The sequence below is a fragment of the Seriola aureovittata genome, chromosome 9, assembly GCF_021018895.1.
Source record: "Seriola aureovittata isolate HTS-2021-v1 ecotype China chromosome 9, ASM2101889v1, whole genome shotgun sequence".
Taxonomy (NCBI): Eukaryota; Metazoa; Chordata; class Actinopteri; order Carangiformes; family Carangidae; genus Seriola; species Seriola aureovittata.
Genome location: NC_079372.1, coordinates 1,022,673 through 1,047,426, shown reverse-complemented (window position 1 = coordinate 1,047,426; position 24,754 = coordinate 1,022,673). Strand labels below are relative to the sequence as shown.

The 24,754-nt window shown below is 41.0% G+C and overlaps 1 protein-coding gene across 8 annotated transcripts in view; it reads right to left on the bottom strand.

The window, feature by feature from the left end:
• Window positions 1-24,754, bottom strand: part of vps13d (vacuolar protein sorting 13 homolog D) — a 76,338-nt gene that overhangs the window by 45,171 nt on the left and 6,413 nt on the right. For 5 of the 8 annotated variants that reach the window (XM_056384518.1, XM_056384517.1, XM_056384519.1 and 2 more), the window contains exons 6-28: window positions 23,960-24,076; window positions 23,493-23,597; window positions 22,834-23,004; window positions 19,798-19,898; window positions 19,530-19,698; window positions 18,700-18,801; window positions 18,261-18,450; window positions 17,824-18,006; window positions 13,522-13,652; window positions 13,342-13,396; window positions 12,498-12,677; window positions 12,197-12,327; window positions 11,981-12,113; window positions 9,600-11,873; window positions 9,318-9,472; window positions 7,231-8,277; window positions 6,319-6,409; window positions 6,058-6,184; window positions 5,773-5,953; window positions 5,337-5,561; window positions 2,438-2,585; window positions 1,775-1,991; window positions 799-970 (exon numbers count right to left, since the gene is read on the bottom strand). In XM_056384518.1, coding sequence (XP_056240493.1) covers window positions 799-970; window positions 1,775-1,991; window positions 2,438-2,585; window positions 5,337-5,561; window positions 5,773-5,953; window positions 6,058-6,184; window positions 6,319-6,409; window positions 7,231-8,277; window positions 9,318-9,472; window positions 9,600-11,873; window positions 11,981-12,113; window positions 12,197-12,327; window positions 12,498-12,677; window positions 13,342-13,396; window positions 13,522-13,652; window positions 17,824-18,006; window positions 18,261-18,450; window positions 18,700-18,801; window positions 19,530-19,698; window positions 19,798-19,898; window positions 22,834-23,004; window positions 23,493-23,597; window positions 23,960-24,076 — 6,405 coding nt within the window. The remainder of the gene's footprint in view (window positions 1-798; window positions 971-1,774; window positions 1,992-2,437; window positions 2,586-5,336; window positions 5,562-5,772; window positions 5,954-6,057; window positions 6,185-6,318; window positions 6,410-7,230; window positions 8,278-9,317; window positions 9,473-9,599; window positions 11,874-11,980; window positions 12,114-12,196; window positions 12,328-12,497; window positions 12,678-13,341; window positions 13,397-13,521; window positions 13,653-17,823; window positions 18,007-18,260; window positions 18,451-18,699; window positions 18,802-19,529; window positions 19,699-19,797; window positions 19,899-22,833; window positions 23,005-23,492; window positions 23,598-23,959; window positions 24,077-24,754) is intronic. The other 3 variants (XM_056384520.1, XM_056384524.1, XM_056384521.1) reach the window with 2 other exon arrangements.

Here is a 24,754-nt window from a genome sequence, read left to right as displayed (position 1 = left end):
GGAAGACTGAGGTCCACTTTGACATCGGCTTGGCAACAAGTATGGCTCGCCCAGTCCCCCTTATTAGAGGAGTGTAGGAAGACATGTCACATGATGCTGTCATTACAAGCCAGATGTTTGGGCCTGCAGCCCAATAGGCCTTGGGTGCATAGTGTATAAGTAAATAAAATTCAGGTAACAGCGTAGGTTTGCTGACCTACGCTGGGCAACTTAGCCTACATGTGGACACACCAGCACACCTCCCCCTACAGCAGGCACGCAGGGGCATGCAGGAAATCTACTCCTGGGTCAGCCTGAGCCACTGGAACAGGCTGATCTCAGATGGCTGTCCGGTAAGACTGCCTTTCTCCTCGCTGTTGCATCTGCAAAGCATTGTAGTGAGCTACATACCCTCTTCGCTGCCATTGACTTTTTACACTGAAACTCAGATGAGTTTGGAGTTACCATCTGACCTGACATGGTCTATATGGGGCCCCTTTTTGCAGCTTTATTTTAACAGAACTTTAAAAATCGCTGATGTTGTTGTATGAGATCATAATGTTGGCAAAAAACAATTGAGAACATTTTGATTCCCCTGCAAATAAGTTTCAATCTATCTATATTCTATCTAAATTTGACAGAAAACAAACAATCAACAATGAAACCTAAGCAATATAAATAGGATATCATAATGAGCGGGCCAAAAAGGGCAGGTCAAGTGGATTTCATGACAGAAATAGCATTTGCTACAAAAATGTTGGCTGCAATAATCTGTTAAACTGGTTGGTTGAGTGTATGTGTAGTTGCATGCTTTCTTACATAGGTGCTGGGGTCCTGCAGGTTGTAGGGTCGCAGAAATTCTTCAACAGGCTCTCCCAGGTTGTTCTCCAGTAGCCCTCTGATCAACTGGTAGTGGTCCAGATCCAGACAGCAGTGGACTGACGACAGGTTGCCGTGGATGGACATGTCAGGTACTGCATGGCTCAGCTCCCTAATAAAAATCATAAACATAAACATGAGTCTGAATCGTGAGTATTGTCTTATACCAACACTGGGCAAATTCATACCTACTGCATTTTTTAGAGAAAACACTCTGCTAAGTAGTGTGATGCTGAAGTCAATGGTGGTAAAAATGAAAAGTAAGCCAAAAAGCTATATAATGTCAATAAACACTCCACATGTGGTATGAAAGTGGGCTCCTGCTGACCCTGACCTGCAGTACTTGCTTGTTTTATCTTTGTTTCTATTTCTTTTCTTCTTATGTTTATTGTTATGCTCCAAAACACCAAAGCAAATTCCTTAAAAACCTTTTTACATCATTCAAAACAGTGTTGATGCTCTTTTTCCCCTATACATTTCCTCCTGCACCCTCTCACAGAAATTAGCATTGGTTCAGAAGCACCAAACCCCCCTTGACTGGACTCATTGGACAAAGCAAATGTCTGTCTTCAAGCTAGAATGATGTTTTTCACTCACACTTTTACAGAGGCTCTTTCATACTCATTTGACAATTTAGCCACACATGATAAAAAGTGGGCTGCTTCATGGTTGGGTGAAAGAACTGTTGCTGTTTGAGGGCTAGCTATGGTCCACGGGCCACTGTTATACAATATAAAGTGAACATATACATTGTTACATGTTTCTAACATGTATTTTCTTTAGACACAGAGATACCACTAGGATAACAATAAAAAAAGATCAACAAGAGAAGCCTGAGCCATGGTCATCAATGTGATTTAATTGTAAAATGATCATAACTTTTGCCATCAATAAAATAATAAAAAGCAGGGCATACTTGTCCAGGTTGCGTTCCACCTTAAGCTTGAGGCGGCAGCAGTCTTTCAACAGGTTGTCTCCCGTGCGACGGACAGAGTACGAAGGAAAGATGAGGTCTGACGTTTCGGAAGGTTTACCACCACTTTCCCAGGGCTGACAGGGCAGACGCTCTGCAGCAAAGATATCCATTTCTTGTAGATCCAGTGCAATGCAGTCCAACAGGCACACATGGTCCTCTAATGGGGAAAAAACACACCAGGTGGCTTTTAAAGATAACTTTTTCTATGAAGTTTACAGTGGAGAGAAAACAGAGTACAAAAGAGTACAAGTGACAGGTGGACAACAGTCCACAAGAAATGTTTGGCTTTTTCTGGAACTTAGAAGAATATCAGTTGAAAGTCCATTTGGTCTTGGGCTTTATTTTGTTAAGTGAATTGTTCATGGTGATCCTAGGGGGTCAATGCTAAAACAAATAACATCCTTTAACTGCAACATAGTAAGTTTAAAGTAAACTTCAAAGCCTCTTATCATTACTGAGGTCCACCTTTTCAGGTGCCTCAGCTCTACCCCTATATATAGTACTTCCAGTACTTCCAGTACTGTATGTACATACAGTACTTCCAGTTCTATATGTGGAAGATACAGTGTATGGCTTTCTTTCAAACTTTGCATCGATACTAACCTAAGCTGTCAGGGCCATCTTCTTCTCTTCCTGTGTCTGGGGCTTGGGGCCTACCAAGGGTGAAACCTGTGGAGGAGGAGGAGCTGGACGGGGGGGTTCTAGGCTTCTCCTGCTCACTATGGCTTCCTGCAGCACCCTTGACACGCTCCTTTGTTAAGAAAAAGAAAGAAGAGACATACAGTTACATATCAAGTCCACTTAGCAATATGATCAATACATACATACAAAAACAGACCATTTCTTTTTAAAGAGTTCAAAGCACAACATTATTTACCAAGGGGTTTGATGTAGTTTTGATAGATACTAATGATTCTGTTTCAATGATTTGCTTTACTGTTGGAAAGAAGTTACCAATCCCTCTTCACTGAAAAGCATTTTCAACTTCTTAACAGTGGATAACAATGCTCAAACTCATGTGAATGACATGTGAGGGCTGGGCCATGTGGTTGTGACAGTGATGGGTAGAAAATGGGTATTTATGTTCCTACTATTTGATAAAAGTTTGATAAAGGCTCACTGCATCTCCATCTAAAAATAATAACTGATATTGGGCCATCATCTCCTGAGCCAGAAAAACCACACAGCAGTGACCTAGTCTAAAGGAAATACTTGAACTATTGTTATTTGTTGCATTTTTGAAAATTCTGATCGAATGGGTCAAACACCAAGAAACACAGATATTCTCAATGACAGCAACGTAAAATTTCAAAACACTTCCATTTCAATATCAAAGCAGATCAAAACAATACACCAACTTTTGCCATTAAGTTCTCTGATCAGTGTATACAGTATATGACTTAAGGTAGGGAAACATATTGAGATCTTTGAGTAAATTCTAATTCTAATTTGGGTGTCATGACTGAGTCAACCAAGATGCAAGGAGCATAGAAAGTATGAGCTGCTTTACCTGGTTTGGTTTTAAATCTGGGAACACTGAGTAAACTTGTCCCAGATGACCTGAGGGGTCTGGATGCTTAATGATGTACAATCAAATCAGAGATGCAGTTAGGCTCGAGATTTAATGCTTTATAGACAAGCCATTTTAAAAACTATCCTTTGACATACAAGAAGCTGGTCCAATGATTTAAGGACCAGCGTGATGTGCTCCACTTTCTTGATGTTAGTGAGCACCCTGGCAGCTCCTGGATGAGCAGCAGCTGTCTTTTACTAAGACCTGCGAAGACACAATTACAATAGTCCAGCCTGTTGAAAATTAACAAATGAAAAAGTATTTCTGCATCTTGTTTAGACAGAAAATCCATTCCTTCCCGCTATGTTTTAAGGTATTAGTAGGCTGATGTCCAAGTCCATAAATACACCAAGATTTCTGGCTTTTGAAGATTTGTAGATTTGAGTCTCATGAATTCAAGTTGAACACTGACTTTTAATCTTTCTTCTTTGGGGCCAAAAACAATGATATAGGTACCTCAATATCCTGCTCTTCCCCCTTTTATCAGGGGAATGAGGCAGGGCCCTTTATCTCCCATATTTGTCATCACTACTGAATTGCTGGCTACTTTAACAGAACTGGAACAACTAAGCAACTTTCATTATACACAAATGATTGCCTTCTATATATTTCGAACCTAATTTTGAAATTGCAAGCATTTTCAATATAACTTGGTCAATATTCAGGAAACAAGTTAAACTTGAATAAGAGTAAACTCATCCCCATTAACTCCATAGCAACACTTTCATCACGCTTTTTCACCTCTGAAGTCCTTATGATAGAAATATCTGGAGATCTCAATTACAAACTAATTTAAAGACACTCAAAATGAGATTCTCTCCTTTCCCAAAATGTGTCTTTTCAAAAGCAATGCCATCTGAAACATCACATTTATTGGTACACAGAAAGGCCGTTCTATTGATACAATACAAACACAATCAAGGAGCTTGCAAAGTTGGTGTATTCCTTTAAAGTAAACAATACATGCAATATTTGTTTTAGCAGAAAGCTCAGTTCATCACATAACCAACTGCAAACAGATAAACTGCAAACCAGGGGCTGCTTCATCAGAGTTTCCGAAACACAGGATCATTATGAATCTGAAACTGCATTGAAGTGCAGTTAACAGTGACACATGATGTCAAAGAAATCCTTAACATGTACTGGCAGCTGTCTATGGTGTGTTCATGGGACAGTTTCTGCTTCTTTAAAACTTGGTGTAGGATGAAAATTGAAAGGTAAAACACATCAAAGCAAAACCATTACATGTACCTTGTAATGGGATGGATCCTCGTATGAATTTGCATGTAGTATAAAATTCTTCATAAAAAACACAAGATGCATATGAAAGTCCAATAAGCTTGTGTTCTCCTGCCAAAACACACTAACCTTTCATCATTTGTCATTTTAGCAAAAAAATGTGTAAAAAATAGAATCAGCTAAATTAAAACAATTAAATCATAATCATAATTTATTGGTAAATTATTCAAGTAAGATTGATTGCAAAAGCTTAATATTCTTTGAGAGATTTTGTCAGGTTTCATCTGATGGCACAAGCTCAATACCCAAAACGTTGGACTTTTTTCCTTAATAACATTATATTTACACAATTGAATGGCTACACAACGCCAAAGACGTATAAAGATGTTGACAAGGTTTAGTTCTGGAACCATGCTTTACAATCTTCAGTAAACTATCTGCAATGGCGTATTAGTTGAGCATTTCACACCAGATTTAGATATGAAGCTACTAAAACTACTTTTTTTCAGGGAACCAAACTGGCATGTTAGTAGTAAATATACCAAGTAGCATAAAGTTATTATGAACTTTTAAAACTTGGGTAATAAATTTAATAAATTAATACAGTGTAATTAGTCAAAAGAAGAGGAAGAGAAAGGACAGTCAGCGAGCAATGTATGGATGGATGGATGAACAGGCAGCGTGACTCACCAGAGAAGGGAAAAAGGCATGTGCCATGGTGAGTTTCTCTACCTTGTCTCTGAGGGAAAAGGTTCCATGAGCCCCAGCAGGTAGGAAGCAGTTCTGCACCCTCAACTGGCCGAGGTTGGCCACAATGACCCTTGGTGACCGTGAGCTCTCTGGTATGAGAATAACTGGGGCCCCGGCCTCAATATCCAGCAAAACCCTGGATGCCCGCTGAGGATGATACCTCACCTGCACAGAGAGACAGAAGGTTAGATAAAGAAAGTGAAATTGATAGACAGAGTAGAGGAAAGAGTAGGAGAAAATTTAACTTAGACAATAAATTGAGTAGGCATCAGCTGAGAAATTTTTTTACATCAAAAATATTACTGTGTAATACATGTAAGACCTGTCTGCATTTTAGTTGAATATTATGGTAAAGACCCCCAGCACCGGTACTCACAGCTTGGCCCTCCATTGCAGCCCTCTGCCTGCCCAGGACATCCTGTAGCTGGGTGAAATGTTGGATGAAAGCCACCACCTCCGCCTGGAAGCGCTGGGTATGAACATACTGCACTGATGCCATTTGCAGAAACACCTTGATATCACATTCCCGCTCCAGGTAGGGATCAGGCTGGCCGTACCTGAACAGACCACAACAGAAAAGGTAACTAAAAAAAGACCAATTCTCCCAAGTTCTTTAGTATGGTGCAGAGTAATTGTCTGTTGAATCTTCTGTGATATATACTTATGGATGTTGAAAATAAGGGCCTCTCCTCCTCGTGTGGTGAAACGCTCACGGTAGAGATCACCATGTGGCGTCAAGTCACTCAGGGACAAACTTCCTAAACTACCTTGTAACTCCAGGTTTCCTTCTGAAATATTAGGCATAAAGTTTTATGTGAACATAAAATATCAGATTATCTTCAAGAACCTAAAAGAAAATTATGTTGCGTGGAGGGTTTGTTTTATCTAAGCAAGGTGAATTTATGAAGTTTTTCATACACACCTAACATTTCAAGATGAGCAGATAATTTGGACACACTAGCTCTGGCAAGCTCATTGAGTTTCTTGTTCAGTACAAGAGACAAAGAATGAACCTAAAAATGAAAACACAGACAAGTTTAGTCATGAAGCATTCACTTCAGAACTGACTCTTAAAGTTTCACTTAGACTGACAGAGAGAGAAAAATTAGAACATTTTCAGAGATACAATTTATACTATGGTGTCCCTGTTAAAGTGCAGGATAGCATATCACTCCATCTCAAGAGTGGACTGAAATCCAAATCCAAACAATCTTTTTAAAACGGTGTGGTAAACAAATTATTTTCCAATAACACAAAGCTACTGTTTCATTTAATTTCAATTATAAAGTTACAGTCATATAGGTGACATAAGGTGTCTGGGTTCTCTCCGGGTATTACAGCTTCCTCCCACAGTCCAAAGACATGTACAATAGGTTGAATGGCACCTCTAAAAGTGCCCATAGGTGTGAATGTAAGTGTGAGACTAGTTGTATGTCTCTATATGAATAACTGTTATATTGAGATATTTCACTCAAAAACCAAACTATCAACCTTCTATTGTGCTAGAGGAAAAGTCTGAGCATCACTAAAATCAGTAGCATTCATCCTCTGGGGACCATAAATGTCTCAAAAAAATGTAATCCATAACATAACAGATACAGTTATGTAATGGATGGACAGACCACACAGACTGACACTGCCATACCTGCAAGGCAATGCAGCTAGTGTAGCTAACAAATATAAAGAACACATAGCATATCATTTTTCATACAGTATATACATATATGTAATCTACATGAACATTACATTACACATACATGAACTACAGCCTACCAACTAGACTTAGTATTTGGAAAGCCCAGCCTAACTAGATGCACCAGGTCCATTGACCTACCTTTAAGTCCACTTTGGTGTTGACGGCCTCTGTTGTCTCCTCCTCATTGACGTCTGGCTCATACAGAGGGTGTCCTGATTGCAGTGATGAAGGGACCTTCACAGCATGATTATTGGCTGTGGAGCCAATACCAAAGAAGTCTAGGATGACTACCCACGTCTGCAGTGTAATCAAAACGTCCAGGCAGTTGAAGTCAATATCCACACTTCGTCCCACACTTCCATAGCGCGTTTTGAACTCTGGGTGGTTCTGGTCCACCAGCTGCACATTAATATGAACTAATGAATCATCAAAGTTTGGAGGTGGCTGAGGGGAAGGTGTATGGTGGGTAGGAGAGGGGGGTGGAGTGCTGGGACAGTCCGGGTCCCTCTTGGATTTGCGACTGCTAGCTGAAGGAGTGCTGGGATGCCTCTGGTAGAGCTTGAAGACGTTCTGGGCCTCTTCCATGTGAGCAGGCAGTGAGCGAGGCATATCTGGGTACAGGGCATTGGATGCTGATGGACAGCTTTGAGACAGGTATTCCTTTGGACTAAAGGTGGAGGGCTTGGGAGCTCCGCGAGACACCATCAAATGTTTGTACTTAGACTTAGGGTTCTGTTCCAAGAGGTCTTCCATTAGCAGCGAGCGCAGTGCCAGTTGGACTGCCAGTAAGTGAGGGTGGTCTCTGGTAAAGTCCCCCTCAAGATCTTGGAAGCGCAGACTGACTAAGCCCTGGGAGCCCTGGGTCAGGTCAGCACTTAGCTGGACCTGCAATTCTGCCACATGTAAGGTCATTTTCAGCTGAGTGAATGTGGGAGAGTGAAGAGCAGGTTTGTGAGACTGGAGAGGCATAGGAGAGGAAAACGATGAGTGGGAGAAGCCCATATAGGGAGGGTCCCTTGCAAATAGCCCTCCCTGGGGATCAGGAAAGCGATGAGGTCTTGTGGAGGAAGGAGTTGGTGGTGGGGGTGTGGGCGGTTGGCTGGGTGTGACACGTTGCTCCTCAATGAGGGACAAATTGTCCAGTGTCTGCAGGACTTGCTCATATACAGACTTGCACAGGAATACCTATCACCAGAGAATCACATATTGAAACCATTAATAAACACTTATTAACATTGTAAAATTGTTATGTAACGGCCCTGCACACCCACACAGATCACTTATTCTAGCTGATGAGACTTCTGCTCATATTGACTGTGGGTGGAGATATGCTGCATTATTAGATTACCAAACTCCATTCTCTAATAAGAATGATAAAGTTATAATTTGTCCTACCCTAATACTTGTAACAAAGTACAGCAAAATAAGGGCGCTGTCAGTCAAAGTCAAAGGCAACTACTGTACATCTAAATCTCCTTTGACTTGCATTGTAATCAACTGTACATACTTTTAATTCTCAGTCTCTGAGATCTTTATTTTAACTACAGTGAGAACCAGATTTATATTACAGACAGATCTTTACTCCTAACTTAACTCAGTATATTGTAGGAGGAAGCCCCGTTTTGCTGTTGATGCAAACGCAACACTTCCTCCATGTTTACGCATTGTCTTGATTAATTCCTGTCATGGCATTATTGCATCATACTCAATGTGTAGCTCTGCATATTTCCTTTCAACAGAGATATTGTTTTCACTCACTAAATAATTGCAGTTAATGTAAATGAAACGCAACAGTTTCTGCATAGATCATATTAAAAACCTTCCAGTAGCTCAGGGGAAATAATCTCTTTCTTGGCAGAATGTGTAAAACATTTGCAACAAGTGTTGACCTTCATTGACAATAGCTTCACTGTGATGGAAAGAACTGAGTGAGAAATGAGTGAATGAGGACAGTATTTCCATTAAAAAGAATAACTGAGAGCAACAGAGTATGAGATTACTGTTGTGGTGATGGAATTAGCGCTGCAGTTTACTGAATTGACTTATTACATTTGACGGTATTACAGTAAATCTAACGACCTCTCTGCATTTGTTACAAGGCCTTTATTGGGGAGTCATCTCTCTCTCAAATGGCATTGTGTTTGAGACACAATCATCATCTAAACTTATATATATATAGACTATGTATATACTTAGATATTTAGTCTTGTATACTTGAACAGTACCTGAACAGGGGTGACGAATTTTCCCTCAATTTTTAGCAACCCTGTGCTCCTGCAGGGCTCCTCTGTGGTAAGGAAGGTAAACTGAGAGGTGTCTTCGTCAACGGGAATTTTCTCCAGGGTGAACTTTATAGTGGTGTCTTTCAATATATGGAAGGCTGATAAAGAAATTGTAACATTGTATTACAAGCTGCATATAAATTGCATGTTTGAATTATTTTCATTACTACACACTATGTACCATTCAGAATACGACTATTCTTAACATTTAAAACTAATTCTCACCTGTTCCCTGGCTTAGGGATTCAAAAAAGTCATGACGTGTGAACTGTGGTTCATCACGACTGATGCTCCCATTGTGAGATGGTGACATGGTACCAGCACTATCCCGTCTGGCTGGCCTCTTCAAAACCAGATGACTCATATTGAGTGAATACAGCCGAATATCCTTGACAAACACCTGTAACCTCTCTCCATCTGAGTCTTGCCCAGTCACAAAATTCTGGATTGTTATTCTTCCCAGATGACCAACCAACAGCTCAGGGTGTCCAGGCTTACGGGGAATGGACACAACTGGTGATTCAACGCTGATATTAAGGGTGAGCTTCACCAAGAATGTGTCCAAGGTGGATTCAGGTTCCTCCATGGGAACATCCTCCTCATCTTCAAATGGATAAGCCCAGCTCTGACTCTGAGTTCGAGTTCTCCGTGAGGGAGTCTCGAACAGCGACACCATACCACTGTACTCTGCTGTCTTGGTGGCTAGAACTGTTGACACTTTGGTCGCAGCAGTTTTCAACATGGAGCGGAAATTGTCTTCTACCTCATTAGCAGACAGACTCAGCTCCTTCAAGAACTTAGCTGAGTGATTATAGTGCAAGGATGCCATTTGAAGCTGCAAGGAACAGTCTCCTTGGGTTTTTTCCATAAGGCGAAAATTTAAAGCTTCTGAGGGAGAATCTCCTGTGTCAGCAAGGAATGTTAGTCCGCCAAGGGTTGAGGAGTTGTCCTCAACACTGCCAATGCTGACCACAAACTGGCTTCGGCCTCCTTCCTGGGTCAGGTCCACCAACTGCATGGACCCAAGTGAACCACTGATGTCCAAACGACTGCCCATAGACACATTTACCTTGGTGCCAGTGATGCTTGCAGTGGCAATCTTCAGCCCTTTCTTCTCAGCAACCAGGACAGTGCCAGTGGACACAGTCCGAAGAAGAAGCAGGTTAAGGCGGTGGATCTCTACAGTCAGCTCTTTGTTCTGGTCATAAGTGGCTTGATACGTTCCCTCCTCTAGCTCACAGTAAGGTTGTGCATTATTTTGTTGCGCTGATGATGTCCACGTGCTTTCTTCTTTGGGGAAAGACTTCTGGAGGAATTTGAGTAGCTCCACCATGGTCTCAGGGTTGAGAATGATGTCCAGATTGTTGACTTGCATGCTTGTCACCTGGAGAGAGCTGTCAAGGTTCATGGAAGGGCAGTCTGAGCTCACAAACTGGTACTCAAGCTTAATTAGGGCCTCCTGGTCTTTGAAGAGGGAACTGAAGGGGGAGACTCTATCCACAGGCATACCAGAGGTTGACTCACTATGGTGGCCCTGATGTTCAGGAGATCTGCCATCAGGGGATGATACAGGGGACGAAGGCTGGCTCTCTCGGAGGCTGCCCGTGGGTATGTCAAAACTGAGATGCTTATGAGAAGCCACAAGAAGGTCGAAGTCTGAGCCATAAGTCTGTAATGTGTCCACCAGCAGAAGACCATGGACAGTCAGAGATACTTCAGCATCATAAGGCCGCTTGACAAAATGAGCATTGGTGCCAAATACCTTGAGAACAGATATGTAGCGGCCATCACTCTCTACACCAAGCTGCATGTAATTAATGTTGAACTCAGCTAATAGTAGACGGGATTCCACCAGGACTTCTCGTGTGTGCTGTTCTAAAGTCATCACACTCTGTGTCAGGTTCTTGGCTGAACCTTGCAGCTTCCAGGAGCTGTCCTCCCTCTGAAATATCTTGTCATGGCGAAGGGTAAGAGGGTCAGGAGACCTTATATTGGGGCCTCTCTCTTGACTTTTGTCCCCTTCACTCACAGCTGGGCTGGTTAGCCTAGCCAGGCAACTCCTAAGGGCAGTCATCTTCTCAAGGTTGATATGGACTTTGAGGTCTGGTAGAGCTCCTGACAGCACGGCCCCAGGGAGCTGGGGGTCTGATGTATAACGCAGTCTCTGCTCAAGCTGCAACAGCACATTAAACTTCTCCACCACATGAGTGGGGCCTACCTCACTCTCTTGAAGATGTTTCCAGTTGTCCTTAAAGCGACCAACCATTATCTGCAGGTCCTTAAAGGACAAAGAGTATTTTTCATAAAGCTTTCTGCTGTAGGCCTGTGTAATTTCGGGAGATATGAGGCTGGGATGTTCAGGGCTTTTATGTTGTGCTTTCAAAGGCACGTGCATTTCAGGTGGTGGAGACTCTGGCGGGGTGGCAAGGGGTGTTTGGTACTCATCGTCACTCATGTCATCCTTTTCAGGCTGCATTGAAGGGCTGGCCTTGTTGTCATCTTCAAAGAAAATGAATAGTGATGAGCTGACTTAGAAACCACATTAAATAAAAGAATGATGATATTTGGGTATGTCCTTTTATTTAAAAAATGGCTGATTGTTTTACCTTGGGAGTTTGTAAGGAGAATCCTGCCTAGATCAACAACAACTAGCATCGGGTCCTCTGACTGGAAGTCATCTGGAAAAATCACCTGGGGTGCACAGATGTCCAGTTTCATGGTCCAACGCTTACTGTTTTCCTATAAAGCAAACACATCAGCTGTATTTAGAAATGATCAAACGAACAATTATTACAAGTCACCATCCAGGGAATCTCTCTTACAATAAACTCTCCCACGAGTAGCTGATCAATGGTTTGTCGAATCTCTGCCTTAGTCTGCATCTTCAGCTTGTTGTACTGCCTCCTGGCAGCCTCTGCCACTCTCAGCTCCAGCTCTGACTGATAGCCAAAACCTGCAGATCAAAGAAATTTTTAAAATACAATAATCTAAGTTAGAGGACTATCATTGTGTCTGCAGTGTTGTTCATTGATTCCTTTTGTTAATTGTTGGAATTGGTTTTTTAACTCATATATAATAACATGTATGTACACTTACAGCATAAAAGCAAGTTTCAGTACTTGCCTGAGGTGTGAACTCTTCCTTTATAGAAGAATTCAGCAACTTTTTTGATCGCTTGTGGGTTGTAGACAATGTTCAGTGGACTCGTGCTCACTTCCAGTCTTCTCTCAAACTTACACCTTGCAGGGTTGCGCTCATAAATCATCTCAAACACTGGTGATGATGAGCACTCTGCACTGCATCCTGACAAAACAAAAACAAAACAAAAAATGTATCTATTACGAGACTAACTTTTTGGTCAATGATGGTGGGAGTATGGTGCCTTGCTATTCATACTGCCACCACAATCTGATTCTTGTTACATCTTTACTCTACAGAGATATTGAACTGGCATTTTGTATTAGTGACCCCAGAGGCAGGAATTGTCATTACACCATACAATATGAAAATGTTAATGATTAGGACTGCCCCCTACATGATGATGATTTGAATCACCAGTCCACGATTACTCTGCAGGGGTTCTGGACTGTACTTAAACAGGGCAGAGGCCAAGTTACACTACAGTAAGGTTTAAGTAGTGATGAAAAAGAGTCAAAAATAATCTTGAGTATTTTTAAAAATATCTATAGACAATAAAAGTCAGAAACCACACACACATAAATGAAGAAACAGTTTCATGTTGCGTGAACTTGCTGACATTGTTAGAAATGCCATTTGGCAGTCCAGAAATATGGATAAACTTGAAAGTTTATTTATACACAATTATATAAAGACATATAGAAAATAATATTAGTACTGACAAAAAGTAGTCATGAGGTTACAAGATCATTCAAAGTGTTATTTAATTTTGTTAAACTGAGAAAATACTCTTAAATCAATTCTTAAAAGCAAAAAACATAAGTCTTACCAAAAGTACTGCTGGGATGGCCAGATGGCTGATTAGTGGTAACAACAACTTTGTCCTACAAGAGATTAAAATTATTACGTGCTACAGCACACATTAGAAAATAAGGAGGATCTCCAATTCACTTTCTCAAACTTTTGTTCACATAATGAACCTGCTGCCCACCTCTGTTCACTACCTTACCATTTTGGGAGACACCAGGACAGGGAAGATGGTGCCCTGAGTGGTCAAGTCTCTCAGGACCAAACAACCCAGTTTAACAGACAGCAGGGAGGACTCTGAGCGAGGGAGAGACTCCACAATCACCTTCACACCTGTGGAAACATGGTCACAGTAAATTAAACCACAAACCACAAAATTGTGGTGGATGGTAGAAATTAAGCTGTATGGACTGGCGAGAAGAATATGAAGAGAATCGTGGAGTGCACACAAAGTTCTGGAAAGGAGAATGTTTTTAAAGACATACATGGAGAATTGAAAGCTCAGTTGCCCAAGTTGATAAATGTGAAGCTTTGGCAACTAACTAAATGGTTTAACATTTGGAGAGCACTGAACTGTCGCACTGCTGGATCAACCATAGCTGAGATGGGTAGCTGCATAAGAGTTAGTTGGCTATTCCTCTAAACAACATCCTCTCTGTTGTCCATGATACTGAAGACATTGCACAGGAAGAGAGAGACATTAGAAAGGAGTTCTTCTATGACTCCAGGATTGTTGCTATTGTAACTATAGAAAAAAGATATGTAGATCGGTTAATTCCACATGAGGATAACATTTAAGGACAGGTAGACAAAGTGTTGAACATAGACAACTTTGACCTGGCCTTGTTTAAGAGAGAAATGGGAGGGCCAGAGTGGGTCTCGGAGTGAGTTGGGGAGGCCAGAGCACTGCAAGATTGTGTGACCAAAATGAGAAAACACCATTGCAAAAGATGCAGGAGAGGGGATGCCTCCCTCCTTGCAAATCTCATTAAAAAATGGCAAAATAGAATTGTGGGTGTGTCTCGCTAGGCCAAAAGGACAGAGACTAGAGAGCAACTAGTGAACTTGGAGGGGGAATTGCCTGAACCCCATAGCCTTCCCTCCTGCTCAGTCGCCAAACCATCATGTCCAACAGTTACCTCTAGAGCTGATACTCTCATGCCTCTGCATCTCCAAGAGTACCCCCTACCAGTGAAAAGCATGGACCCATGGAGGCATGCCAGGCCAAACCAGATGAATTACAGAGAGTGGAGTAACAATACCAGAGTCACAAAGTCATGGGACAAATATCAACCTACTCAAAGACTGTTTCACATGATAGTTAAGAAGTCCCTCCCACTGCCAGTACAGAAGTCGTCAGAATTAGTTGCAGGGTTGAATGCTCCCTCGTTTCCTATGTATCAAGAACATGTGATACATCATGTGGAACAGCATAGGGGGAAGGAAGCTGAGGCTAAGAACAACTCTAAAGCCATTCAGCTACAGCTCTAAAAGATGCAGCTGGGTGAATATTTACAAAGACAAGAAAGATGCAAGCTGTAGTAATCCCACCAGGGCACCACTGGCTCAAAATCCATTACACAAGCAGTGGGTTCCCAAATGGGTGTTCAGGGGACGGTAGCTCCACAAGCTCCGCCCATACTTACCAAGGAACCAACCAGGCCTGCCTTATTCCTAGAAGATTTCAAGGCCCTCCTCGCCCTGGACCCCGAGAGCTGCCACCTCGGGGAAATCTCCAGCCATGACCTTCAATGGCGTCCTCCACAACCAAGGCAACGCATTTAGCAGCCAGAACTGATCCTTCCAACAATGTCAATTTAGGAAGCACAGGTGATTGTGAATCAGTTTCAGCTGCTTTGGTGCAAATGAAAGTGACAGGTGCAATGGAGAGGCAAAAGCAAGACAACCCCCAAAATGGGAATTTTGCATGTGGTGGCCACAGACAATTGGTCTCTCCTTCCTGACTGATTCTACTCTAGTTTTGTGTTTTGCTAGTGTCCTTGTCACTACTGGTAGCATGAGGTGGTACCTGTAGCCCAATCAGGTTCCACCAAGTGGCAAACTACCTTTGAAGCCTCGAGTTTACCTTAATCAAAGATCCTCTATACAGAGATACCACATTACAGGCAGTGCGCCAATGGTATGAAATAGGACACAGTTCCAGTCTCCTAAGTGGGCGTTGTCCCCCAACCCCTCCATCAAGCAAAGGCAACTGGCATGAAATGTGACAGTAGCTAATATTAAAATCTATCCCTGTCTAGACTTACTTCTCTGCATCCTTTGGGAAAGAAAAGACAAATCCATTTTCTTGTTATTACAGCCTGTTGCTGCACAAAGCTCAGGCATTTTTAACACAAATTTATGGACTAATTGTTCCTGTCAAAAGAATACAAGATACAACACGGATACAGTACAAATTTGTGCCTTTTTTGCCGCTGTTTTTTATCTGCTAACTACCTCTGATCAGCCCAGTAAAAGGTCATTTCAGTTTAATAGGCTAATAATCTATTTTAGCAACTGTTAAGCAATGAAACAAGTTTTATTTAAGTTTTAAAGTTTAATCCATGGTTTCACGTAAGTCAATCCAAAAATAACTCTGGTCCATCTAAACATCTGGTTATCGGTTGGCAAACGATGTCGGCAGTTGACAGATTTCACGAGAGTATAGCACTGAGACAGAGGCAGGTCTCGAATAAAATGAATTTTCTCCTGATCTGTTCATCTGAAAAAAGTCATTCTGATGTCAGAATGTTCTGAAGACGTGTGGCTTGTGAAAAATGGGTCCAATATTTGTTTCGGTAACTATGGAGCGAAATAATCTGTCACTATCTGTGATCGCGTTCACTTCGCCCATTGGAATGAATACAATCCTAAAGGGGTGGGGAGGTGCAGAAACCCACGTGACACAGATACAGAGAATAATCGGAAATGAAGTGTCTCCATTTCTCTACTGTCTCTGGCTTAATGGACGTTACCATCTTGTTTTTTTGGAGCCAGAAGAAACCATATTTGGATGAGAGGGTGGAGCTGGGGAGGAGTGAGGGGTGGATCTGACCTGTGTCCTCGAGGACACTAAGTACGCCCACCTGCATCGGCAACCTGCAATACGCTCCTGGCTGAGCCGTGCAAAGATGCTGCTAACACGGGTTAGCTTTCACAATTCAAGGTAAACTTTATAACTAACTGTTAAATTAGTCTTAGAAGCTAACTGCATACATCCACATTTGGCAAATGTCATATATGTGAGTAACTAGTAATGTTATTGTACTTGAAGTTAGCATGTTTGCTAACGTAAAACTGTAAAACCACAGTGTAAAACGTATACTAACCTTGTGTTTTAATTTGGTTCTGCAGAACATGAACAGACTTCAGAACAGCCTCTCCCTAAAACTGTGAGTCTGCAACATCTAAACTGTGTTACACACAAAGACTGATGATGAATAACGGCTCCTTGACTTTTTGCACCTTATCTCCATCACTTACAGTCAACCTGTCTTATGCAAACTTGTCTTGTGACAGTGAAGTTCACCCGTACCTTCATCCACAACTGTATTCTATTTTTGTCAGTTACAATTGCTTGTAAATTGCACACATTACTTAATTCATCCATTTATTACATTATTTTGTAAACCTCTCCAGGGTTGTAAATTGTTGAAATTAATGTAGTTTTAAAGTGAAATATAGTTTTTAATGAAGCTTTGCTTTGTTGATGGTTTTTATGGAGTGTGTCTGGTATGAATTTATGAGAATTGGCAGGCATTATTTCATTTATATATATATATATAAATAAATATAAATATTATACACATTTGGGTGTCAAAACTAAAATAAACAAGACCATAAAAAGGATTGTTTTCAGGAAACAGATCCACAAAAGGGAACAAGATCGTCCCAAGACCCAGGGACCCAGGACAAGACGAGATAACAAATGACTGGAGGGAGAGGGAGAGAGGGAGAGAGAGGGAGAGAGACAGAGAGAGAGAGAGAGAGAGAGAGAGAGAGAGAGAGAGAGAGAGAGAGAGAGAGAGAGAGAGAGAGAGAGAGAGAGAGAGAGAGAGAGAGAGAGAGAGAGAGAGATAGATAGATAGATAGATAGATAGTGAGATAGATAGATCCTCCTCCTCCTTAGGTGCATTTGTGCGTAGAAATGTGGTAGTTCAGCGGTTGAAAAATGTAGTGCAAAAGGAAAGTGGTGTTTTCATGGGAAAGTAAACCGCTAAAAAGATTCTATATGAAGCTACATTTAAACGGATATTGAATTGTTTTGAGGGGTGTTTTTAAAAGTGTCTAAAACCTGTTTTTTCTCGTGGCCCCACATAGCTCTGCTAGTCTGCCAGGTGCTGCCTGGTCAGCTTTCCTAACTGGGGGTGTGCTGATCATAATCTACTGCAGGTAATGTACCGACTATTCATGAGTATCTCAAACAATCCCGTGTCAAAAAACCCCAACTATCCCTTTAACTTAAATAACCCTGCAACATGTTTCCAACACTACCTCTTCGTACCTGAGAATTCCAACTGGATGACCCCACTCTCAACCAGTGCGTCCCCCCTCCTGTCCTGGTGGAAGAGTGTGACTCCGCCCTTCTCCAGTAAGAACTCCAGCCGGGCAAACAGGTGATCTCGTCTGGTGAAGGTGTTCAGTGTGTGAGAGTCCTCCAACGGGTCGAATAAGTCTTCTGTCTCTGCTGGACAAGCAAATCATCAGGATCAGCAGTCAGCGCAGGAATAATATTCCATCTAACACAAAACACTACTAAAGATAATACAAAACATAAAAACCTAATTTATTATACAGGACTCCAGACTAGACCACCATCACAGAAAATGTAATTCTAATAAAACCAATTGTGTGGTACCAACATCTACTGCAGCTTATAAAAAGATTAAAGACAGATGTTAAATGTCAGCCCATCTCTAGCACCAGACAGAAGTCCCTCACCTAGAATATCCCAGGAGGATGGACTTGGCAGGAGCTCTTCAGGCCTGTTTGGGTCCTGGGAATCTCCATACCAGCCTCCCCAGCCCGGGAACCAAGACTGCAGGTACTGTATCATTCCTGAGCTCCCACTCTTAGGGATGGATGTGGTGTCTGCATAGGGCTGGTGGTCACTGCTGGGCTCTCGCACAATCTAGAAAAGGAGACAGAGAACAGAAAACACATGCTGAAACTATGACAAAGATACATCTGGTACATCAGTGTGATGATTGATTGTGTGTTTTGTGAGTTCACAAACAGTTGAAACTGAGGTGGAGTTAACAGGACTTTAATCTAAGGTAGACGGGGATTTCTCTTCTTACAAAGTCCGCAAAAGCAACTGATGTGTTGAAATCTTAATTTCATACAATACTGTATACCCATATGAATCATGTAACGTTACCTCTGCGATCTCTTCCTGTTTTCGAGACCAGTCATGGACAATTTCTCTGAGACTCTGCAGCTCCTCTAACGTCTGCTCCTCTTCCACTCGCGCCACTTCACTCTAGATGACAAAGACAAGCATCAGTTCGGTAATGTGTGTTCAATTAGTGTGTTACAGTGTGTGAAAAAACTAATTTAACTGAGGCCAGTTTGCTTACTTGGGCAGACAGAAATGAAGAAAACATGAAGGGTAAAGCTGGATAATGAGGTTAGTGTGGCAACCTGTAAGCTGCCAGTATGCTTCCTTATAGGTTCTTGTCAGGTGGTCAAACGTCTTCAGAAACCCTGTGCCCACACCTGTAACCTTCCCAAACCAACAATCTCACACTCACACCCAAGTCACTCTGTGACTGGTCAGCTGTGCAGCCTGAATTTCTCTCTCTAGCTGTCTTTCTACATTCAACTACTTTTTACTATTCACATGTACAACTGAGTGCAACACTACAGTTATCTCTGTATGTAAACAGTATTGTGTATCCCCCGTCTATGGTGGCCAGCTCTTTACTTTGTCTTCCCGTGTTACTAATCAGCTCAACTATAAACACTTTGATTTATAGCACGGTCGCACAACATATCATATATAACCCAGCCCTTAGTGTAAATCATCAAGTAAATCCTTACAATCTTAAATCAGATCATTTTATGAATTCTATTATAAAATGAAGGGAATATGCGGGACAATATAATGTCAATATTTGTTAGTTTTTGTTTAGATTATATTTAAAGATATGAATAATACAGTCACTTAAATGGCTGTTTATACATCATGTATGTGTTCCCTTGCAGTACCTCTTCCTGAGGACTCAGTGAGACGGCTCTGAGCCTTCTGAAGTAGAGGCTGGTGTAGGTCTGGGCATCTCGAGCTCGCTGCAGGGCAAAGCCCCAGTTGCACCGCTGCCGCTGCTCCCTGATCTCACTCAGGTTGGCCTGGATGGCAAAGATCCACCACTGACGACAGCTGCAGGGAAACACATTGTTTCATGTTCCAAGGTTTTTTACAAAAACAATATATGTAATGATGTGAAATGTGAAAAAAAACTGAAGTGTTTGAACTTACTTCCCAGAAATGGGGACTTTAGGTCTCCATTTTCGGTAAAGCATCTCTCTCTCCCGGCGGTCTAGCTCTTTAAGGAACGCCATGATCTGCTGGTACTGTACCTAAGGGACAACAAACACACACACACACACACACACACACACAATCACTGCTCTGTCTGAATGCTTCTGTTACACAAGCTAATGATCAGACACAGGCTGTGGTTTAGAGATACTGTATTTGAAATTAAATTGTGCCGTAAAATTAAACAGTCGGTTCAGTACTTTTATTTGGAACTGGGATGAGTCTGGCTAGACTTATAAAGCCACAGGAAAGAGTTGGTCAGCTCTTGTCAGTGTCAGTTCCTGTCAGTTAGGCTTTACCAACTGGCCTCACAGCTATGCTACATTGCTGACTGGATTAAAAATGACAGTGAATCTGAAAATCTAAAAACTTCTCAAGTTAATCAGTCCTTATTAAGTAGTCTCCTGTTTACTTCTAAACAAAGGATGATTAAAACTTTTATTGGTGACAATATAGTAACATTAAACAATGACAACTATTAAAGCCTGGCAGAATATAAGAAGATTGGAAGGGACAACTGTCCTTCCTTTTGCCAGTACGGGGCAACATAGATTTCTCTCCTGGTACCACAGATAGGGGCTGTGAGTTGTGTGACAGTAAAGGCATTATTACTATTGGACATTTTTATGAAAAGAGAGTACTACTTTCATTTGATCAAATATGTAAGAAATTTAGAAATTTGTTTTTTAAGATATTTCCAGGCACCAAGTTCTTTAAATAATGGCTTTTGTCATCAGACTTCTCCACTAGAGAATATAGTCCGTGTGGGCAAGAAGAAAGGCATTCTGGGGCTTGGGTGTATTTCTATGTATCCATACTTTCTGTGCAAGACCAAATATCTGAAATAAAAGGGTTAGACTGCAAACCTCAAAAAAATAGCTGGTGGCATGAGGTTATTTTTGATATAATACCTATGTAATATTTGACATAAAGCTCCAAGTATATGATTAAGGTATTCTATAAGATTTTGGTCCCCATTCCTAGAATACATTGGTACTACTGCTGGGCAATTAACCGAGAAAGTAGAACCTTTCACTGACTGAATCTTGCTCATGTCGGTTAATTCGGTTAATACTCCCCGATGCATGCGTTCATGAACTGTCCCCTTAAAAAAATACTACGTCATGTTAAGTCACATGCCTCCGCCCCATCCAACTAACGTTAGTCCGCAATCACTAAAAGCGAAGCTGGTGATGTGGATGACACGAGCACAAACACTGAGCCTCAACCTGAGCAGCTCATGTGGGAGAAAAATGCATTGGTTGTAGTATATAAATTCTTCAGCTACAATATTATATTTGTACTATGATGTTAATTGTACTTTGTAATAACTGTACAAGTCCATATTTTTTGTAATCATAACTTGTAAGTTAAGGTGCCCCTGCAAGACCCAGCCAAGGAGGGAAAAGGTGTATGAATGTGTAAAAATAGGATAAATGTTGAGGAAAACAGGAAAACGATTAACAATGTGTTTCTGGTCACATTTGCTCACAGATGTCCTTGGTCGGCAGGTGAGAGATAGGACTATGTTATCACTCATAATGCTTTTCAATAATATACTCATATTATATAGTGTGCAGAAAAAGAAGAAAATTCACTTGTGCATATGTGAGTTCCAAAATGACAACTATGTGACAGTTGATGACTAAGCATATGTGACATTTGGGGGTTTCATTTCTGGCACCAGCTAAATTGGTGTCTGGTCAGCTGAGGCCTAACGCCTCAGACTCCAGAGGACAAACAGGTTTTCTGCTAATGACTAAGTAATGGAACCACCAACTGTAGAGTTTGTCCAAATTTGTTAAAGCTAAATTATGTGAAAATTAAAGTTGCTGTCCTGAGATACTTTAAGTGCACAAGGATGAGTGGAGTTCTGAGAAACATGATCCCATGATGCCAGACCTCCCAGTTTGAGAATAACAATTCTTCGTCTGGATCATCGTCACCTAGGCTTGGGAAGGTTGTGAGGTGAACTGAACAGAACATAGAAAATTAAAAATATAATCCTTCTTTGTGCTGCAGCCACGTGGGCCTAGCAACAGTCTCACAGATACACCCCCAAATGGTTGTTACATAAGGTCGGTTGTTTCCTTTGTCTTATTGGATTGAATGTAGAGTGTTAACTTGATAGGTGTCACCGATAGCAACCGTGAGGGTGCGTATACTGTGCTCCAATCTGTCCTACTGAACTGTTACCAGGTGCAGCTTTAAAATCAGACAAGATGATTACTAATGCATAACTGATTTCCTTTTGTTTGTTAATGTTTAATCTATTGGTTTGTTTTTGTGTTTTTGTGCTGCATGTGGGGAGGATGGACCTATAAAAATTGCACTGTAAAGAACAAGCACTGTAGACATGATCTAGGATCAATACAACCACACAGTCAAACTAATAAAAAGTCCTTCTAGTTACATGTATAGTGCTTTCAAGGTAGGTCTCATCAGACCTGCCTTGCCCTTTCTTGTTTTGTTTTATTTTTCCTTATATTCCCTGTTATACCTTTGATCAGTAACCATACAAATAAAAACTGGTAAAAACACTGTGGAGGGATGGAATCACCTCTACTATAATCACATCTCAATCTCACATGGTAAATTCTGTATATATACTACAGTACATACCAAACACTTTCACTTTTTCATATTAATACTATTTTCATTCACCAATTACTTCTGATTCTACTGTCATTTTTGTGTGCTGATAAGTTATTGTCATTAAATGCAATTCAGATGATTTAAAAGGAAAAGTTCACATTTTTTCAAGAAAGCATTCACAGTCCATTATGTATATCCTAAAGTTCAGCTGAAGCAAATACTGTATGAGAATTCACCAGTCTGAGTTAAACCCAAGTGTATCCATGAAATCACAAAGAGGGGATTTCATATTGAAAAGATTGGAACATCAGCCTCAAAGCACCATGTTAACTTCAGAATGTATTTAGAAAATATTTTTGTACTGTAATGTATACACACCTGTGACAAGCGTAATGACATGGGCTCCAGCTGAACCTGGCCCTCAATCCGTGGGGTGTGTCGGGACCTCAGAGGCTCTTTGGAAGCGTTTCTTCTGAGCAGCACGGAGGCACACACTGGTTCAAAGATGTATTGATGTTCACGGCTCTGCATACACCGGGTCATTGCATCCTATACAGTTACAAAAGTAATCAGACAAGTCATATGGAATTGTATTTCTTTACATCTGATTTGGTTTTGCATCATCACAGTGCGCCATTTGTGAGAATTTCTTCACCAACCAGCTTGCATTTTGTGCTTCATGATATAATCCATTACTGAAAATCACAACGTATAGTAAGATGAGCCACTGAATTGAAAAATGTACCTTAACCAACATTGTGACTCTTTCATAATGTTTAAATTGAATTAATTAAGTTCCTTTACTATCCACACGTCATTGTCAGTTATCACTGGATGCTGTGTTGTGTGTCTCAAGTAGCAGGAATGTCTTTTTTTCTGGTGTTTGTACAATTCAGTTTGGTTAGGTATAATTTATGGTAGAGCTTGTCTTAAAGAAAAGTGACATGGAAAACTCAGGGTGCCGTCCAGAACTAAGGTCTAATTCTCTGTAACCAATGAGATGGCTCCTAACTGTTGAAGGTCACCACATGCCTGACCTGGATCTGATTTGCAGGCAGCTTTCCCAGCATTTCACACTCTGTGTCCCAGTAGACACAGAAGTCTTCAATCTCCAGCTGCTTTTGTCGGAGGGACTTTTGGACCTGCAAATACAAAGAAAACTCCTGTTAACCTGAAATGCAAAGACCCATGGCAGTCCTGAATTACTGGAGGCTGTCAAGTACCATATAAAGATCTCACAATTACAACATACAGTTCTCATAAATGTCAGATTCCAAGACGTCCTTACAAGAAAAAAATTCTTTGGGTTAAGCAATGTGCTTCCTGATTACAAACCTAATGCATGCATTACAGAAAAGAGAGGTCTTTGACCTATAACCAAACCAGTAGTCCCGCTATGTACACTAATGTTTAAATACCACTAATCCACTACAAACTTTAAAAATAAGGAATGAAGTGTAATTTTACATCATTACTGTTACAGTCACTTTGAGTGAAAACTTACCGACTCCTTAGAGGGATTCTGAGCAGAAATATTGTTGATGCAAACCCCAAAGGAAAAGGGTTTCTCTGGGTTGGAGAAGTCATCCTCAAATCTAAGATGTACATCTTGAATATTCAGCTACATACAAGAAGGAAAAAAAGTTAAATCTGTGCCTCAGGGTCAAATAATAAAAACTACCTGATTACTTTAGGCAGGCTGACCGCAGTGTCAAGACAGCAATGTGGAAATTCTTTGTCCTGATATCTGGAAGGTATTTACTTAATTAGGTATTCTTCTTTTATTGAGTGTTTGTACGTGTTAAAACCTTGTTGTTCCACATGTTGTGCATAATTGTAGTGTATCATATATGGCTGCTTGATTACAAGCAAAACCTGTTTCATTGCTATTATGGGCACCTGGGCCCATATTCACAAATCATCTTAAGGCTAAAAGTAGCTCCTAACTTGCCGATTTAGGAGAAACTGCTAAAAAATAGCGCTAAATGTATTACCTAAGTCTAGGAGAAGTTGGAGGGAAGACATGGCTTCTCACACAGATGGCTAATAGGTTTAGTTAGGTAGTCTATGACAGCTGAGTTTTTTTAAATTCTTATCATTTTTTTTTTTTTATAGTAAAATTAAATTCTCCCAGGTCGACACAAACCTCATCATACAGATGCATTTTGGAGAATGCCCTACTTTTGTAAAAAGCATCTAATCTGTTCTTATTTCATTTGTAATTGTTAAAGACTGTTTCTCATCAACCTGCAAGCGAGCTCATCCATGAGAGCTGATGTCAACCACAGTAACAGAATCG